Genomic DNA, 21,582 nt, shown 5'->3' with positions numbered 1-21,582 from the left:
TTCTTAGCTGTAAATATGCTGACACCATACCTCACAGTTATGAATGTTCAAATGAACTGATGTATATGAAGATTTGCACTGAAAATCTTGTGTCTGAGCACACCAATGATGGTTGGTCACCCTAAATACAATTTTTTTTTTTGAGACAGGGTCTCACACTGTTGCCTAGGCTAGAGTACAGTGGCACAATCATGGCTCACTGCAACCTCCCCACCTCTTGGGCTCAAGCGATTCTGCTGCCTCAGTCTCCTGAGTAGCTGGGATTACAGGCGTGTACCACCATGCCCAACTAATTTTTTGTATTTTTAGTAGAGACAGAATTTTACTATTTTGGCCCGGCTGGTCTTGAACTCCTGGGCTCAAGTGATCTACCCACCTCGGCCTCCCAAAGAAAATAATTTTTAAAAAATTTCAATTGTGTTATGAAAATATTTTATTATCATTTTAAACATATTTAGAGTAGTTCTGAGCCTTTAGAAAGCTCTTAGTTGTGTTAATTTCTATAATCATCAAAGTAATGGTACACTATTATTGCCTTCAGGTATCCACAGAAAATGGTTAGGCTATAGAGTTTAATCAGAATATTTTATTTTAATTTTAGTAATAAAATCTACAACAGCATTTGTAGCATCCTCTTCTAAGAAGGAAAAAGTAGACCTGAGAAATATTTTTCTTTTGTTCCATGAAACAAGGCTTGCCATTTATCAGATGAGGGCTTGCTAATAACACCAACCTCATCAAACTAGTAGAAAGAACACCTGAGAGAAATTATTTAAATTCCCTATTGACATAAACTTTACTCAACCAAAGTGTATCTCTAAGTCAATATTTTTGCAGTTTCACAATTGTTTATCTAATAAAGAGCTATTATTTCATTGATAAAAAGAGCAATCTGGAGGATTTTTATTATGTAATTAGCCATTAACTGTATTAAAAGCACTGGTGGAAAGAAATTGGCCATTTAGTGGGTTGGGGGCCTCATATTATTTCTTAAAATATGCTTGCATCATTTCACCAAACTAATGGAGTTACACTTTACCTCAGGTCCAGATTTACTACACAACACATGGTCATGTGCCCTTAGCTTGGCAGCATCTCTTCTTAATGATTAGTTAACTTGAGGATAATGAAGGCCTTATCATGTGTCTAATTAGCCATGCAGTCCCTGATGGTAGTCTAACTCATTTAGATAAAGTCTGTTCTTGAAGGAGGGGGTGGAGAGGAAGCCTAGGGAGAAAGATTGTATACACGTGTGTACGTGTGTGTGCGTGTGTGTGTGTATGTGTGTGTACACAAGGTAGTAAAACAAACCATAGTGTAGCATAGCATTTCGGCTCCTTGATAACTAATAAATGTTTTGTCTAAATGGGTAGAGTCCAAAGACCAATTCTTTCCATATCCTCAGCTTAAGCTTTTTGTTTATATTTAAGTGAAAACTTTCTGGATAAATGATAGTCTTTTTTTTTTTACAGTCTTGTAAGTATCTGATATTAGGTAAAGATAATTAAAAATGTATCTCTCCTAGGTTAACTGAAAGTTGTTTGGTAGATCCAGGCAAAGATTCATTTGTTGTCACAAATCTAACTGAGCTGTATCTGAAGTCCTTTGTCAAGGGATTCCTAATAAATAACATTTATTTCTACATTTGCCAAAGAGAATAATTAACATGTATTGCTCAGCTTGTGAGACATATTATAGCAGATGTAAAATCGAGATGAAAAGAATTCTTACCTCATTCTTTAGCTTGCTTCCAGAAAACCTTAAATAATTAGAACATTTTCCATTAGTTCAGTTCAAACAAAATTACAGCTATAGCATTCAGTGATATGTAGACAACCTAAAGAAGCAGTAATTTCATACCATGATTAGGGAAATAAGCTGGAGAAATTTGATTTTTTAAAAGAACTCAAGCAGCTTTCTCAACTTACTAAAACAAAATAAGTTCTTTAGAAAAAAAGTAAAATGAATAATACTTTTAAAAGTCAGGTGAGATTTGAGACAAGTAAAGGACACTCGCTATTAAACATGTGTGTGTGTTCCAGACTATATTTACATTTTATAGTGGGGTGGTGGCTAGTAAGCAGCCTTATGTTCCTTGTAATATCTAAATTTATCTTAGTATGACTCAGTGACTAAACATTTTTTTTCCACAAGATACTTTACTTTTAAAAATAATTTCTTCTTTTAAGAGCTAAGAGCAGTTACTGGTAAATTATACCACAAGGCAATCTCGGATACAGATCTAGTTATTCTGAGTTTCAGTTTAAAAAACGAATGATGTGTTATCATTGGCTTCATTAGATGTAACCTCACTTACTAATATCCCCATGATAGTTAACAGTGGCTTAGAGCAATGTGCTGCTTATTTTCATTCATGTTTTACCTTTCATAGAAACCCAAACAGGTCAGTAGTTTCACCTTCGTAAGGTAAGATCATGGTCAAAGTATATGTGATTAGAGATTCTTACAATAAACTTTCTATCTTGGTAAGGTGTTAGTGAAGCCCATAGATCTTTAAAACAGGTTGTCTCAGAAAAAAAAGTATATTTACATTTACTGCCTTTATTTTATTGAATCCAACCTGAAAATAGACTTTGCTTTATTAGTAAATACTAATTTAAAAACAGTTCTGCTTACTTGATTTCTCCTCTTCATCTCTCTGGAACACCTAGTACACAATTAATTTCTCACTAATTATGACAAGTTATATAATTTGCCCAGGAATCTAGATTATATAATCATCCTTACAAAGTGGACATTAAGGTCCGATGCTTAAATGGAAACATTTTGATAAGGAAAATTAAGAAGTCATTTTATTCAATAGGTATCATGCATATTTAAAGAAACACAGAGAATTTGTCTTGAAGATGGTGTAACTCTACCTTGTCAAGCCTTTTCCAGAATAAACGGAGTGGTAATATGCACTGCTCTCTTTGATGCCAATCCCATAGTAATGATACCTAGAGCAAAGACAGGACCCAGCTCTGTGTTAATGAAGGAGATTTTTGAAGAGGAAAAAGAGACTAAGGTGTAACTGAAGTAACCATGAATAAGAACTGCAAACCCTGATGACCTTTCTTTTCTGACATTTTTCAGGTAGGTAGCATCTTAATGTGCTATATCCCTCTTTGATAGCCACTACTCCTACTTATTGTTGTTATTTCTGACTCTAGGTTTGAAAAGGATAGGAGAATTACCTACTGACAATCCTTTTACGTCCCCCAAAACATTAGGTTCCAAATCCCAAGAATGTATAAATGTAGGCATTGGCTCTAAGTATATGTACTGTGTGTATTTACAAATTGAGTGATTCAGCATGAATTTAGTCAACTGGACAAGAAAATGCTATGATTTTCTTTACCATATCTATTGAATGGAAAAAAGAGTATGACATTATGTGTGGGGAAGACCAATCTTATGCATGGGAATATGTATGAAGCATGTGACCCTTTACACATTATTTTCCTCATGAGGACTCAAAAGTCCAATTCACTATTTTCACTTCAAACTTTCGTGCAACAATGGGGAGAAGGCTATGTTGTAAATCAATGAAAATGACATGTGGAAAGTAACAGTACCATAGATAATTTGTTATAAGTATGCCAATGGATCATGAGTCACAATACAAGTATAGCAGCTCACTGATTCTCAAATTATAGCTCATTCTCCTAAGCCACAAACTCTTGACATATTACGCATCCATATATAAACACTACAAATATTATACACATGCTAGTGGAATAGTGGACATTTAGTGAGGATAGCCAGAATCCTGTAGCATCTGCTTTCTGTGGTCAGTCCCCACTCTCTGCCATCCGTCCCCCATAACTACCTACTGTTTACCAACTCCTTCAATTTGCATTCATCTAAGATCAGGAAAGGAATGAAAAAAAGAGAATGAGGGGCTTTCCAGTGGACTTCAGCCTAATTATATTTTAAAACATTGTTTCTGAGCATCACCATCTGAGTTTAAAGTGGATCCTTTAAACTGAGGATCCACCATCTGAATCCACAGTTCATCCATCTGGTTGAATGGATGAATCCTCAGTTCATCCATCAAGGTCCCCATCTCTGGCCTCAGCAGTAAAGAACTATTGGCCAAGAAGTTCCACTCCTAAACATTTTCAGGATCCAGGACAGGAGTACAAATGGAAGCCTACATGCCATATGAATAGCTATTTGAAAACTATAAATCGAGCTAATGAACTCCTAACAAAAATATTCCTGTCCTCTTACATTGACAATTTACCTCCATAATGATCTGGTAGGTAAATATGAATTTTGCATTCTTAGACTCCAGGAGTTCCATATGGGAACATGGTGGTGGGGGAAGACCCACACCTTCACCCCATTTTTCAGCTCTGGCTCCTTTGTTCACTGTGAGGGAACTGGACTGCACATCCAAGATACAGCTGCATCTGCATCACCCACTAACAGCTAACCTTTGGCCACACCTCAGTCTAGGGTTATGAACACTAGTGGAGCAGTGTGGCCTTCTGAGGATGGACTTGGGACATGCCCAATACAGGCCCAAGAAGTGGGCCTGGGGCAGTTTGGACAGGGAATTCCAGGGCCCCAGGGACCCAAAAGTGGGATGTGGTTTTTGGATGGACACATTCCCTCAGGCTTTGGACTCCTGCTTCATGTGAGGACAGCAGCTGGAGGACAGCCAGAATGAGCCCTCCAAAGTAGGAAGCCCAGAGATGGCTTCTCTCTTCTCAGGTTCTAAGGGCAGGACTGCGGCAGCAAACTTGCCTCTATGGATTCAAGGTCATTGGAGATGAAGGAAAAAGGATTTTTAAACATCAAAACAACAACAGCAGCAACAAATATTATAACAAATGTTTTCAGAAAGAGTTGTTATATTTGGGAAATAATAATATATGGTGGTCAAGGCAAATGAGGATATTTTATGATTCTGGAAGACTGGGAAGATGTTTTCAAGTCCTCAATTTTGGTAGACGTATAATTATAGTCTGCTAACCTGAAAAAAGGAGCCTCGTAACTGCTCGTTTTTACGGTACAGAAAAAGAAATCCTATGGTAGATGGAAAAAAAGAACCTCTAAGGTATAATGGAACAAAGGGAGAAATGAAGGAAATAGAAAACTTAATAGAAACTTCAAAATATTGAACTGAGTTATGTCTCTAATTAAAAATGAAAAGAAAGAAGCTTACTTAAGTCATAAAGACTTTACCGAAGGAGCCATATTAATAGATATCGATAAGGGAAATATTTAAAACTGTGAAAAAAAAAAACAGCAGATTTAGATGACAGTCACATATATTAGTAGAATTAGTTAGAATTAGTTAATAAGCCAGAATCTGAAATAATTACTAATATTTCATTTCTTAGATTTTAGAACTAAGATACCAAAAGAAATGTTTATATATTAGAAGAAATAAATCAAGTAATGTTTGAAAACAGAGATCCATTAGAATGGAAAGATGTTGTAATTTCGTGTTCTTTTTGCAAAGCTTACTGTTTGTTCATACGCTTTATAGCTTAAATTACATTTTAGCCACTTGCTAAAGCAATACATGTTAAACATTGGCTTAAAAATGCATAAGCTTCTTTTATTATAACTTCAATTTTCTTGCTTCTCAACTCTGATCCTGTTTTCAGTGTGGTAAAATGGTTTGCCATGCAGATTGAGAACAAACTACACTGTCTTCACAGGTGGTATACAAAAATCGCAAGACAAGTCAAAGGGATGACCATGAGTTCAATAAATATCAGAGTAGATACTGTGCCCTGACCACTGTGCTAGTTGTTAGGACAATGATGAACAAAACAGACATTGAAAATCTGATCAGGAATATTCATGTTTCCAAATTCTTCCCAAGTCTATGGCCTCCTGATGCCTGCTGTCATGGAAAAGTGACTACACTGACCAGCACTGAGGCACATTTTACTTGCAGTTTTTAAAACCACCTGATATTCACATTTTAAAAAAATTGCTACATTTTAAGACCAAATAAATTCTAACTAATACAGATGTGTAATTTTTTTCTTACGACTTTTTAGAATGTTTTATTATGCAACTTGTTTCTTATTGTTATAAATGACTATATGATTTGGCCCCCTTATTTCTGTCCCCAGTCATTAGGACAGAATATCTTTACAAATAGAAATATTTACTTCCTCTACCTATATCCAAAATATTTATATTCCAAAAGTAACTATTTTATATATACGTTAAAAAGGTGCTTTTTAATTAATATATGTATTTTATGTATAAGTCAAATGTAAATAACACCATAAACCCACACACAAACTGACACCTGAAGAAAATGACTTGGTCAGCTACATTCGGCTCTACAAGAGAGAAATGGCATGTCCTTTTCCTATTAGCAATACCCTAGATTTTAGATATGTTGATGTAGCTGAGCATATTCTATCAATACAATCTTATATACATGACAGGAGATAGAGAACCAGTGAAAGAGTACACTCTTTTTTTTCCTACATGTATTCAGTGCTTACTGTGTGCTATGTGCTGAGGATTCAAAGAGAGGTGGAAGAGAGTCTCTGGAGGAGTTGACAGTCTTGTGAGGGAACAAATAATGCAAAGAGAGAATTGTAATACCAAATTAATATTTGCTACCATTGAAGCAGGTGATAATGAGTCATGATAGAAATAGTTACCATTTTTGAACATCTATTACATGCAAAGAATTGTATGTATACATGATCTCAAATTTTCACAGCAGCCTGCAAGTAGAGCAATATCCCCAATCCAAAACAGATGTTCAAAAATTATGTGATTTGTTTAAAAATGTTACAGGTTTGAAGGCAAAATTTAAACCCATGATTCCACAAACCATATTGCCTCCACACTCAAGATGCAAAAGATAGCTCTCTTTTGTATTGCAATTTTATTTACAGTTAGAAAGTTCTAGTGAAATGTAGTTCAAATATGTCTGCCTTCACACACACACACTCTTTTTTCCTGTTTGGCAGGAGTAATGTAAGCATAGATAACTAACATGAATTATTAAGACCCACACCACTGATCTGGATGTTTCATATTTGACATTCCATATGTAAACTCCCAGAATGTAAGCTCCCTGCAATAGGAAATTAATAAATATTTGTTAGATAAATGAATGAATAACTTGAAAAATTAAAAATAACAATGTGTCACAAAATCCTAAAATTTTGCCCATTAAGAGAATTCATACAATATCGTATACTTAAACATATCACCACAATTTAAAATTTGGTAGAAATTAAAGAATCTCTTATCTAACATGATGTAAGGAAGTCTACTAACTCCTTTAACCCTATCACAAGTACTATTATAAACTTGACCATTACTATCAGGATGACTGGCTTTTCATAAATAGCTTGCCACATAGCCATGGTGTTGCCTTTGGTTTTTTTAACTCTCCGTTGGGACAGCCCTTCTTCCATCAGGTCCTTGTTTCTTAATCATACTTTAAGGCATATTTATAACACATGAAGCTTTGCTTGATATCTCAGGGGAAACTCCTGAACTCCCTGAACTCCTCTCTTGGTCATTTACCCTATACAACTTTGTCCTTGTATCATTGGCATATCTCTAATGATACATGGCTTACCTCCCATACTAAACTCTAAGATTTAGAGGATGAGAATTTTATCTTTCCCTTCACTGTATTCTTCATTAAAAATTACTATGAAGAAAAATCCTCACACATTTACTGGTTAAATCAATCTGTTCCTCTAGGAATTTAGAAACCAATAAAACAAATTTTCTTAAAGTTGAGTGTTTTCAATAACCACCTTCTGACACTGCATTTCCAGGTCATCAGTAAAACACTGAGATTGAACAAAAGTTGCATACCTAAACAATATATATAAAGGGCATGAAATTGGTGTACTTTGGTGGAAAGACTGTTGCTAGCAATACAAATCTCAGTATTTTGCAATGACCACTGTAATGCTTTAGCGCATTTCATACCCTGTTTCTTCTGGAGCCAACAAAATAACCTTTTCCCTTTAATCTTCCTTTTAGTCTAACTAGGAACATGTTGTCATCCGAGTGATTTAGTGTCTCTGAGAACAGAGAAGAGATAATAAATGAGCAGCTTTCTGTCTTCCTAGTCACTAAAGATAAACCTCATAAAACTGGGGTGAGACAGTTCATGCAAAGTGTACATAAATTTTTCATCTCACTTGCAATATTTTATAGCATTATTTTGTGGTTAATAGACGACCCTAAAATAAATCTTGCTAGGGAGTATTTACCATGCATACTGTAATATAACAAGAAGATATGCTGGTGTATGTTAAACAAAAAGTGAGGTTTGTCTCACTGTGGAAGAAATAGTTGTTTAAATTTATGTAACACTACCTAATGCTTATCCTGTAGGTTACTCTGAATAAAGATTCCCAAACATTTCACAGTTCCTTCTCCCTATATGATTATTATCCATTTCTATTAAAGAAAATATATGATAAATGCTCAAAAAATCCTGGAGATGATTAGCTAATTTTTCCAAGAAAATATGTCACAAAAGCAGCTTCTATGATTATCTAAGAAAAGTGTGTTCATTTATTAACAACTTTCCTCAATCTTATGTCAAATGACAGATCTGATTTAAAATTTATGAATAAAGAAGAATAATTAATCCTTGTAGCCACATTTTAATATGAACATGTTATTAAAATATAACAGACTTTTAATATGACAAATGAAATTATTGCTGTTCTTTTTTACTACTAAAATATTTACCTCGTGCCTAATACTTTTCTTCATTTGCTGAGCAATTTGTACCTGCATCTATATTTCTTCTTTTCCATTTCAGTCTTTATATAGAATTCCTGAAACATATGTTCCCACTGAGCTAGTAGCCCTGATGTTAGTTTACACTACACAAATGATAACTGATAAGGAAATGATGGGATTAAGCTGTTCAGGGACTTGCAATAACTTGCTACGATAAGAGCAGCTGCCATATCAGTTTTATTAACCCACTAAATCACTACTAATAAATAAGATAATAGCTTTTGTCTATCATGTCTGAAAACCAAGATTTGGCTGATCAAAGTCTACAAAAAATTAAAATGTAACTTAAAATCAAACAGTCTACCATGTGCGTAAAATCTATTTGTGGGCTCCATTATGTTGTCCCTTACTTAGCCAAGCCATTCTGAGCAAGGGTAGGATACAAGGTTTTTCCTTATCATTGTATCCGAGGGCCTAGTTAGTAACGGGACCCTCAGTAAAATGCTTATTAAACAATTAAGATGAATAGTGAAAGTTCTTTGCCAGCAGGCACCCTATTTTACAATTCTTTGCATCTCAAAAACTCTTTAGTATCACACTTTGTACATTAATGTCAGTAGGAATAGACTGATTATTCTCAATGCATTCATAACCATAAAAGATGCATGAATTATTCTTCCTTATTATACTTACAGAACTTTGTTTCATTTTTATTTATTTAAAACCTGAATTTAAAAATATTACAGATAATAAAACCAGGTATGTATTTTTGGGATTGGTAGCAAAATTAAAAGGAAGAAAAGAAGAAACATGAAAGTAAAGTCAGTTTTTATCTTGGTATTGGGAATGTAGAGTGTCCACTGTTGGGGTTGCTGGTTTTCTTGGCTGGCAGGGGATGGTAAGTGTGAAGGAACTGGATAGAGAGCTGAGCTGCTAATCTGCCTGCAAATTGACTGGCTTTGTCCCTAAAGCACTCTTGTTAGGTGCCCTAGAGTGAGGCTTCCTGAGCCCTCATGTTCATCTTCAGAGATTTTTTTTCCATAACCATCAGAGCAGCGGCCTCCCATGTGGAACATTGAACTTGCCACTGAAAACAAATTCTTCCATTTTTAATTGTTCCTAATTTTGATAGTGGATGAAATCTGGGCCTACATAGTGATCCTGTGTGTTTAGATTTTTTTGTTTTATTATTTTTTTATTTTTGTTTTGTTTTGTTTTGACATGGAGTCTTTCTCTATCTCCAGGCTGGAGTGCAGTGGTGTGACCTCAGCTCACTGCAACCTCCGCCTCTCAGGTTCAAGCGATTCTCCTGCCTCAGCTTCCTGAGTAGCTGGGACTACAGGTGCGCACCACCACACCCAGCTAATTTTTATATTTTTAGTAGAGACAGGGTTTCACCATGTTGGCCAGGCTGGTATCAATCTCTTGACTTCATGATCCTCCTGCCTCGGCTCCCAAAGTGCTGAGATTACGGGAGTGAGCCACCACATCTGGCCTATTTTTTTGTTTTAGTATACCTGTTTTAAATATTTTATCTCTTCCATTCAATTGAATAAATTTTGGGCTCATTTTATACAGTCAAACTTTTTCATCTTTCATTTTTAGTGAGGGAAAGAAGTAGCACATGCACAAATGTGAGAGTTGTGAAGACATTACTGTAATTAATAGCCAGTTATTTCAAAACTTAGGAAAATAGAACTTGAAAATAGACACCACCTTCATGCATGATTTTTAGGCCCTACTAATCGTCTCTTTGTCACATAGATTAGTGTTTTCCAAACTTTGGGTTTTACATAGGGACCAGTAAAATTTGGAGAGTGACATTGCTTCATGAACCTCAAAGACATCTAAGAACAATTTTTGAAAAGGAGGTGCTATCTCATGCCCAGAGTACAGGAGAACCTTTTGAGTCAATCATAATCTAAAATAAATTCTGTCTGATAGTCCCCAGTGAGATGACTGGACATACTCTAGCTATCCTATAATAATTTGGCACAAATTGAAAACTCATTTTTTAAGTCATCATCATCAGAACAGTTTCACAATGTTTGTATATGTTAGTATGCAATCCAAGGAAGTTAAAATAAATATCACATTTATTTATATTTTTTAAATAATTCAATAAATGTTTAGTAATACTATGCTAAAAGTACTGTATTAAACACTACAATAACAATAAAATACATTTTGCAAAATTACTAGTAAAATTTGGAGAAATTATGATTCCCTGATTCTCTAAGGTATACTTACTTTATATTTCTGTCTTTCATTCAATTGTTTGTGTTTCCATAGACATAAAAATATTTTTTATAAAATGTAAGTTTATGAAATAATAAACAGCCATTAGAAATGTTTCCAAAGATAATATGTAACAGAGAAATGTTTAGAACTAACATTAAAAGGCAGAAAATAAAATTGTGTTTGTGCTACAAATTTGCTGTTAGATAAAACACAAACACCTCTAAATTAAATGCCTTACGATTGTGGCGTGGTTAAGTGTTTGTTCTCTGAAGAAGAATCTAATGTATTAATAAAGTTTAAGAACTGTTAGATCTGTTAAAAAAAAAACTTAATAAAACTTATATGTCAGAAATCAAACATTCAATTAAACAATTATTTGTTGATACGATTGATATTGGAAAAAAAGTAGTAGGTTTCCCAACTTTTACTGGTAGATAAAACATAAACTTTAGAATCAGGTAAACTTTGATTCAAATGCCAACACTGTTATTGTGTATTATCTGTGTGGCCTTGGGCAAGCCAGTAACTTTTGAAATGCAATTTCCTTATTTGTAATACAGGAATTCCTACCTTCTATCATTATTGCAAGGATTAGAGATGAGTGCATGTATCTGTGTGTGTGTGTAGTACTCAATAAATAATAACTTTTAATTGTATTGCAGATTGTTTTATATTGAGTCATTAATTTTTTATTATTAAGGATAGTGGGGTTCAAAGTATATTCACTCCTATGTTCATTCCTATACTTTATCTCATTTAACTCTCACAACAATCCGATAAGATATTGCATATCCACTTTACTGGTGAAAAGCTGAATAATCCTACAATAAATCACCAGCTGGAAAGCTGGTTTCACACAGCTATACATGGAAGCATCAGCTTCATGTTTAAAGTTGTTCAACTTTAAAGCCTATGTCCCTAACCATTAGGCTATACTGCCTTTTGATATTCTATCTTCCAAGATAAAAGCTCAGCATATTTCTTGGAAATAAAGGCAGAAACATACCTAGCTAAGAATAATTATATCAAAAAAATTACTATTTACAAGATACACAAACTACATTTTGCTATATTTTTTACCATATGTAGTTTAAATATGGAAAATTAATTTTTCTCTATGATATAAAGATATCAAAAAAGTCATGTCACAAAAATCAAATGGCATATCAGCCCAGCAGAAAAAAAATTCAAATTGTTAATGTCTTGCTGTTGGGCACACCTATGGCTCTTGGATTCGAATAAATTGCCCAAAGTCACCCCATGTTGTTACATCAACCTAAGTACTAGAGCCCCACTGTAACACAAAGGACAGGGTTAATGATTCATCCCTAATCCTAAAGGCTCCTTCTAGGATTAATTGACTTTCCCTGCAGCCTGCCAGCCCACCCTCTTGTAGATCCTGTCAAGAGGGTTTCTCTTCATTGCTTTGCCTCTTTCCCCCTACTTATTTACTTTAAACACTATCTGATCTTTCCCCAACCTACACAATTCAGTAGGAATCAAATTCAGTAGACACCAGTCAGTTAAACTGATCAAACTTTGAAATAAAGTTGACTTGGTTAGAAGGAAGGGACTCAATTTTGCCTTTTTGAATCGGGCATTTTATTTCCTCTTTCCAGGCCACAATAATGTTAACATTAATTGCAATCAGTTAAATAAGTGTTAATTGGTAATCTGTCATGTATTGGCCAACAGAAAGAATATAAAAGTGAATGAGACAAAGTTTCTGTCCTCAAAATATGTATTATCTGTTTAGAGGAGGAGATAAGTTAATTTCACATTAAGATAGGTACCAACAAACTGCCATAGGGTGCAGAGAAGGAGCCTACAATAAATCAATGGACTAAGAAAAGATCTAAAGGAAGAAGTTCAAGAGACATTCTTTCAAATGGGTAAAATTTCAACACACATATAGGGGAAAAGACATTCTCCAGGGGAAGACAGCATAAACTTAAACAAAAGACTGACAGCTGGAGTGAATCAAAGGTTACTGGGATGATTGTTTGGTGAGTACATAGGCTACATGCTAGAAAGTGAGAAATAGGTGACATAGTAAAATGAACTTGGACTAGATCCTGATGGACCTTGAATGTCAAGTTGAGGAAAGTTTGTCATGAACAATACAAATTATGAGCCAGCAGAGGTTTTGAACATAGAAGAGATATGATTGAATCTAAACTTTAAAAGGTCAGTTTGGAAAAATTGCATGAATGGACAAGAAAGACAGAGCCAAGGCCAGGCTATGAAAGTAGCAATGAGGAGAGGCATATTCAAAAGAATTCAAAAAGTAGGACCTATTTTTTGGCAAGTGTCTAAAGCTGAGCTATCCAATAAAGCAATAAAGCCACTGGCCATATGTGGGTGTAAGCACAGGAAATGTGGCTAGTCTAAAGTGAGATGTGATGTAAGTGTAAAATATACACTAGATTTCAAAAACGTAGTACGGAAGGAAGAATGTAAAATATCCGATTAATGATTTTTATATTGATTCCATAGTGAGATAATAATGTTTTGAATAAATTGGATTACATAAAACATTAAAATTAACTTTGCTTTTTCCTTTTTACTTTTTAAATGTGGCTTCCAGAATTTTTTGAATTGAATATGTGGCCACATTATACTTTCATTTGTCAGTGTTGGATGTGATGTCAGGGCAGAAGGAGGCAGTGGACAAGCTAGAAAAAGAGCAGTAGAAGACAGAAGAGGGCCTGGATAATATTATGACAGAGAAGCTATAGAAGTAGTTTTCTGTATTTATTTATTTTAAGAGGGCATTATCAGTTGGTTCAAATGCTAGGCAGGAGCCAAGGAAGATGGGTAACAGTAAAAACCAGCCATTGGATTTTTGCCCAGGTAGAGAAACGGACTAGGTCAGAGGGATGTGATCAGTGGTAAGGGAAGCAACAATTCAAAGGGGGAAATACTAGAGCAATCATGAAGGTTGGAACTTTTTTCTTTCTCAGCATAAAGGAGATCTGGACATGCTTATAGGCAGAAGGAAAGGAGAAACTGAAAACACAGCACACAGAGAAAATAGCTGTTGAATAAGAAACTGTACCTGGGGGTTCTCCAGAGACTGCCACAACACAGAGGAAAATTTAAAGATCATGTGTGACAGCTTATTTTATGTTTATATTTACATTAAGAGATGACCAAACAGGTCATTTGTGCATGTCATTTGTCTTGAAGAGAAAAGAAGGAGATATCAAGAAATTATTTTCTGGGAAAGAAAACTAGAGGAAGAACCTAAAGCATGCTAAGGCACTTCCTTCCTACTCGAAGCTCTTTAACCCCTGGTTTGGGCCTTGCTGTTTGGGAGCCTTGTGGAATCTGCTTGGTTCACTATAGTTAGTCTCATACATTCCTCCTTCGTGACACTGGTGCCTTCAGTAATGACTTCAAGATTATGAAAATGTGTCTTTATAGCAGCATGATTTATAATCCTTTGGGTATATACCCAGTAATGGGATGGCTGGGTCATATGGTACTTCTCCTTTGTAGGGACATGGATGCAGCTGGAAACCATCATTCTCAGCAAACTATCGCAAGAACAGAAAACCAAACACCGCATGTTCTCACTCATAGGTGGGAACTGAACAATGAGATCACTTGGACTCGGGAAGGGGAACATCACACACCGGGGCCTATCATGGGGAGGGGGGAGGGGGGAGGGGGGAGGGATTGCATTGGGAGTTATACCTGATGTAAATGACGAGTTGATGGGTGCTGACGAATTGATGGGTGCAGCACACCAACATGGCACAAGTATACATATGTAACAAACCTGCACGTTATGCACATGTACCCTAGAACTTAAAGTATAATAATAATAACAAATAAATAAATACATAAATAAAAATAAAATTTTATTTCATATTTGGAAAAAATAAAATAAAATAAAATTAGAAATGAAATTTAAAAAATTATGAAAATGACTCATTTAAATTATTTCAGCCGAAATAATAATATATTATGATTTTCATATGTAAAATTTGCCTTTTAAACATTATTCTAAAATCTACTTTTTTTTTTTTTAGTTCTCACAGTTGATAAAATTCTGTTTCATCAGGAGAATACCTGGTTCTCTTTGTACTGACAAAGACAATACTTATTTTACATTTATGTCAATCTTCATGCACAAGAGCCGAATCTGACATATGTTCATTAGTATCTTACTTTGAATGGCCTCTTGTTCCAAGCCGCCTTGTTGTTAGGAGGGGAAACTTCTGGCGAATTGTCTAAAAAGAAAAACGATTACTTTAGGTTTTAGAAAGTATACGGTTCTAATGCAAGCCACTCATAGCCAATTAGTTGGGGAAAGTAAATGTTGACCTCTGAATGAACTGTGAGTGAATACTTAGTCTGGAAAAAGTAATAACTTACACACATTGATAAGCAATAGATCAGCAGAGGCAGGGAGGTACTTTTTTTATTGAAGTGCTCTACTGACCTTGTCTCGATTTCCAAGGCAGATGATACTAATATCTGCTTTTGCTTGATGGTACTACCAAAGCAATTATTACTTTATTTATGTATGGAGTGAGAAGATTTGGGTCTCTTCATATAATTCCATACAGAGATGTACCCAGAATTTAAAATCTATCCCCAACCCAAAAGGATATATAAAACTTTCTCTGCCTTACTGTATCTCCCTTGTAATGTTATAAAATTTTTGTTTTGTATGTTCCTTTCTCTAAATTTGCTAAAATTAGGATCTGATTAAAAATTGTTTAAAAGTCTTCTACAGAAAACCATTTTGACCTCAATATTTGAAGATCCATACATGAACTTTAGAGAGCTCCATGGCAAACTATGTATGTGTTAATTTATTGGAGTCTGGGTCTATAGTTTTACCAGGTTTTCAAGGTGCTTCATGACTGCCAAACAGTTATGAATTATTCCCATAAGGTGGACTCACAAAATGGTAATGTTAATACAGATATCAGAAGTTGTCTTATCCAAACTCCTCGCTTAATAGAATGAGTAAGCAGAATTTTAAAGAGATTAAGCGCTTTTCAGAAGGTCTCACAATAAATTAGTCCAGTCTAGGCTAGAACCTAGATTACCTCATTACAATGTATAATATCACACTCGCTCTGTAATAGATAGGTTAAAATAAACTATTATTTTTTTAAATGAGAAGCTGAACCATAGTATTCATTATTTTCTGGACAATGAGTCCCTCTACAGGTTAGAATCTGGATTTCAATTTGTAAAAGACAATATTTGAGACCCAAGCTTCCTAAAGTTTTTCTGGGGTATCCTAGGTTCTCAAACACAGTATGACACGAATCTTAAAGAACAAGGCTTTCTTAAGAGATTGATATTAATTCTCAAAATGATGTCTCTCTCTCTCTCTCTCTCTCTCTCTCTCTCTCTCTCCCCCCCCCATATATATATATATATATAAGCATAGTAATGTCAGTTATACAGATTCCCATCCTAACCATACTGGTTGGGTAGAAAGAAATATTTTTAAATGAGAGAATTCTAACCCATCCCATCATAAAATCTTGGGGCTCGGGATGTAAATATAGAAATGGAGAATTAGGAGAACTTTTAATACATTTTAAAACCTATTTAAAAACTCATATATTTGGACTAGCTAAATAAGGATAACCACTAACCACTAATTGCATTAGCAAGAGACTTGTCACTTCCATTTAATTTTGCTTCTTAACACAGGCCACTATACACTTTAATGCATCCCTCTTTGAAGGGAAATGCTACTGCTTAAACGAAGCTTGACTTAAATTCATATTAGATCTTCTAATAGTTAGGGTTCTAATATTCAAAATCAAGTTATAAACATATAGCAATCCCAAACAGAGTCCTTATGACAGTTTCTGCCTGCAAAACAAATGTCTCAATGTTCTCTAAGAGAACTTGCACAGATGAATTTGTTTTCATGCTATCTGCCTGACATGACTTTAGTTGTAAGTCACTATAGCCAATATGTGTCGTTTACCTTTCCAAAGGTGGCCGCACAGGCTGGCTCTAATTTCTCTTTCCTACAGAAATCTAAGTAGTGTGCATAAAGAATGCACCGTGGTAAGCAAACTCCTTCACATACAATGTAATTCTCTTCAAGCCTAAGAAAAAGGAACAAAAATTAGGTCAAATATTTTATTTCTTTTTCCTTCAAATTTCTCACTGACTTATTACCCATTCTGAATATGGACTCTATACAAATGAGGTAATGAGTAGACATAAGTAGACTTCCTTTTATTCTGGATTTTTTTTAAATCAAATTATAAGGATTAATGTTAGAAGTACAAAAACCCCAGTGAAAAATCTGCTAGTACAGTTAAAATATCATGGCCAACATAAAACCATGCCTGGTCCACATCACAAATATTAGGTCTTCTATATACACCTCATGGTTCATCATATTTGCTCTGTGACATATAAATATGAATGATGAAATTGAAGATGATGGGTATTTTTAAAAACATTCTTAGTACTAAAGGGCTGCCAAGCTTCAGGCTGGCAAATGCTTACATTCTCTCACTTTCATTCAAAACCTAGTTCTGAGCCCTGAATAATTAGGGAAGGACAATGATGCATTTACTTGCAAAACACAGGAGAATCAACCATTTTACTTAAGTCTCAAATGACATTGATATATTTCTATTCCTATACTTTTTACTACTGTGATCAGTACTATAATTATCTAAAACATCTTATACACTTAAAAGATAATGTAATTCTCTATGGATATCTCCAAACATAATATATACACCTTCAACTTTATATTATAAAAATAACTATATAACCTTTGAAAATTTGGAGTAATTCCATTTAATTTGCAACTAAGCATAACTTATATAAATGTAATAAATACATATTTGTGTTACAACTTTCTAAACAGCAATGTACAAATTAAACTTTTAGATTCCATTCCCAGTTTTCCTAACAGTTCAGTAGGTGATTTTGACTAAAATTTACTTATACCAATTTTATGTATAGTAAGATAATATTTATTATAATGCAGAAATGATGCAATATAGAGTCTGCAGATTAAAATTGGATGAACCCCTTCAAAGACTTGATTTAAAATATCCTAATGTATACAAGATAAAGGCTAAAGAAAGGATTCCCTGAACAGGTAAAATATCAGTCACCCATTTTTTTTAATGAAGAACAACAACAAAAAAAAAAAACAAAAACTAAGATCTAGTGTTTCAAAATATGAAATCAATATATGTACATAAAATCAGATGACATACTAGTTGATAGAGAAAACTGGAATTAATCAGCCAGCTTTTTCACTTTGATTTTCAGTTCTAGTTTTTAACAGCCCTGAAATAATCTATAACCTTAAAAAAATTCACAAAATATGAGTAACTCACTTTTTAAAAATGTATAATATTCATTTTTAGAACAGAATGTGAAAAATTCAAACAAAAATGATGTGTGATAATTTCAAAACTTTGAAAACTTTTATGAGAAATGTTTACCTATTTAAAAATTATATTTTAATTACATGTACACAATGTTCACATTTCATCTTGCTATTTTGAGATTGTTGTAGTAGGCATTGTCCTTGTCTTCAAAATATTGAATCGTCCTAGACATAAGTATGTTGTTCATCTGGGGTACAACTTTTTCTTTGATCTTAACTTATACATATTTATGTATACATTTATTCATAAAAGAAACATGTATATTTCCACACACTCAATTTAAATGGAAAAAATGAGAGTTATCATTCAAAACAGCTCAATAATATATCTGAAACCAAAATATTTTTGCCCCAGTTATCCTGCTGCAAATAGTTGTATCCTAAATATCCCTGATATTTAACTCAATTACTTAACTGCTCTAGTATATTCATAACTAGTAAACACGACGTCAACTTCAATAGTTAAACTCCAACTTTAGATGAATACTTGGCTTATATTTCAAATATTTGAAAGGGTTCAAGCATATAATCACAAAAAAACTACTATATGTAAATTGTAATTTAATCTTTAAATAATAAAAATAAAATTTACTAGTTCTTTATATTGTATTTTTCTAAGGCTCCTTAGGTCATACTCCATATAAAATTAGGTTATGTAACTAATCAGTAAATATGTAATCCTTTTTATTAGTTTGTTTTTTACATGGAATTTGTGAGGAAATGTATGCTCCTATTTCTTCCTACTATGTAGGGAAGTTTAATATAATGTTTTTACTTTTAGATAGATATTACAAAATGTTCACTCTATGTGGAAATCCTACTGATAAATTCTTGGTTTTAAAATATTTTCCACAAAACCAATTTGTAATATTTTATTATTATAAATCATATATGACAGATGCCATAAAAATAGTTGAACATCTATTTAAATTAGTAGTGATATCTTAAGCGATTTTTCTATGTCTTCTACTTCAAACACATTTCATCTTATAGAGTATACACTATTTTTAATTTGTCCTCTTATGAATAAAGGCAGTGTCAAGATCCTTCCTCGTTTTAAGTTGTTTTTAAGAATCATATTTTATAAACTCAAAAACTGTCAAATAACAAACGTCTAAGGACTGAACTGATTGCATTTAAGCCAATAAATCATAAAAAACGTTCATTAATGCTTACATTTGAAGAAAATATGGTTTTAGTCAATAAGGAACAACGTAATGTGGTTTTTATTTGTAGTACAAATCCTTCATCAGTACTCGTATAAGTCTCTATACTAAAAATTCAGTGAAAAAAAAAATCTGGGTTAAATTCTAATTGGTTTTTTAAACTTTCCCAAAAAGTTTGAGGAAGAAGTAAATTGTGAAAAACAAAGATCCTGAAGACACTAGCTGTTCAAACGTCAACAGGTGCTTCAGTGTACCCTGCGGGCGAGTCTCACCACTGCAGCGTGAGCTGTGTCTGCTTCTTTTTATCCTTCACAATCTGCGTGATGGTTTTCTTCTGAGACAGGTATTGATCCGCTGCTTTGGTTTTGCTGTCGTGGTTGTCGGCATCCTCTTCTTCAGAGGAAAAGTTACCATTGTTTAAGTGCATTTCTGATTGCCAGTTCAAGGGATGATAAAGAAAAACAGAATATAAAATCAACTAAGTAGCCTCTAAGTGTACCTTAACTTCAAAGCAGTAGCCTACTGGGGTGGTGGCGGAGGGGAGGAAAGGGGAGTTATGCAAAATCTCTTAGAGTTGACAGTCTCTACTTGACATTTTACTGAGGAAATACAAAGATTTGGACAGAACATTCTACCTCTGCCTTATGTTTGGGATGCGTTATTATTATTGGGTGCCCTTCTTAGAATACGTTCTCGTCCCCTTCCCAGCTCCGGATGCGGCAGAGCACTCACCTGATTTCACTGCCCCCGGCAGCTCCGGGTCTTCGCCTTTCTCCCCGCCGCCCTGCTCGTCCCCGGGTTGCGCTTCGACTGCCAGGTACACTCTTTCTTCCGGATAGACTAGCAAGCCCTTGCCCAGGAGCTGCACACAGCAGTCTTCCTGGATCCCCGGGGACAGTTGGGGTGCAGGCTGCGCCTGCAGGAAGGTGTCTTCCAGCTCCGGGACCTTGGCCATCCTCCTGGCCGCCCGACACCTCCGCGCGCGCCGCTCGGCGGGTTCCCCAGCGGTGCCCCAGCCCGGGGCGGGGCGGGGCGGGGCTGGGACCGAGGGCCTCAGGGGCGGGGAAGGAGGCCGCAAGCTCAGGAGTGCCCTGGCTCAGCGGAGAGGGGACGCCGCGCACAGGTACAGCCTACACCGCTCGGGGGCCGCGGTGGGCCGCGGTGGGACTGCGTTTCTCCACCTGTCTGCGGTCCGGGCAGATGCTCCCTCCGAACTCACTTTTTCACCTGCGCCGGTCACGCCCTGGACGCCCACAGCTTCCCCCTCCCTCCCGTTCTCTCAACCTGGGCTGGTCGGAGGACCGTTTTCACACTCAGAGCTCGCAGAAAGATCCTGGGAAGGCTCACTCTCTTCTGCAGGGAAAGTCCAGCAGTAACTGGGCCCATCCCTACTTTCAAGGTACACTATTGGGGCACCCGGCCGCGCGGCCTGGACTCTGCACCCCCGAAACAGGGAAAAAGTATTCCGGAGTACCGCTCAGTCTTTGCACAGCAGGAGCCGGGCTTTTTATTCCGGAAACCTTCCGAGGGATTGGTGAGGGCTCTTCTCAGCATTTGAGGACAGATCCCATCTCATCACGCACCCTCTGCTTGAGGGCGCACAGTGGCCCGCACTCCTGGGTCTCCCAGCCCTGGAGGATCTGGCCTCAACCCCGAGGAAAGATTCTTTCTCTCCCGTTTACCTTTATTTTGTAATTTAAACGCGTCCCTGACGATTACTCATCTCATATCTAGCAGTAGGGCAACAGAAGTTTGTTTAAGTGAAAAATGAAATTGCGACAATCTTCCAACCCAAAATGGCAATCTCATGGGGGCAAATTATAATCTGTGCTCTCTTTAGGTGGGAGCGGTCAGTGCAGACTTGGGGTTGGTGTTACCTGACTGCCAGATCATCTTCCTTTCCTTCCACCCTCTGTTCTTTTGACAAATACGCCCGGAGTCTTTATATGCCCAGTGCTCTCCGAGAAAAGCAAGGATTCTGCTTTGACTCACATTGCTTCATCACAACCTACAGCCTGTCGTCCTCTCTTGCAGCACTAGAGACAGAAATCAACCTTC

At 35.6% G+C, this 21,582-nt stretch overlaps 1 protein-coding gene across 1 annotated transcript in view; it reads right to left on the bottom strand.

The window, feature by feature from the left end:
* Positions 1-20,485, bottom strand: part of RFX6 (regulatory factor X6) — a 56,366-nt gene extending 35,881 nt beyond the window's left edge. Inside the window, exons 1-6 of the mRNA XM_005551665.5 lie at positions 20,257-20,485; positions 19,797-19,953; positions 16,922-17,045; positions 15,130-15,191; positions 2,883-2,960; positions 1,732-1,759 (exon numbers count right to left, since the gene is read on the bottom strand). Of these exons, the coding sequence (XP_005551722.3) occupies positions 1,732-1,759; positions 2,883-2,960; positions 15,130-15,191; positions 16,922-17,045; positions 19,797-19,953; positions 20,257-20,479 (672 nt within the window). The 5' untranslated portion in view covers positions 20,480-20,485. The remainder of the gene's footprint in view (positions 1-1,731; positions 1,760-2,882; positions 2,961-15,129; positions 15,192-16,921; positions 17,046-19,796; positions 19,954-20,256) is intronic.
* Between the last annotated feature and the right edge of the window lie 1,097 nt (positions 20,486-21,582).

This window comes from Macaca fascicularis, chromosome 4, assembly GCF_037993035.2.
Source record: "Macaca fascicularis isolate 582-1 chromosome 4, T2T-MFA8v1.1".
NCBI lineage: Eukaryota > Metazoa > Chordata > Mammalia > Primates > Cercopithecidae > Macaca > Macaca fascicularis.
This window is presented reverse-complemented; position numbering and strand designations above follow the sequence as displayed.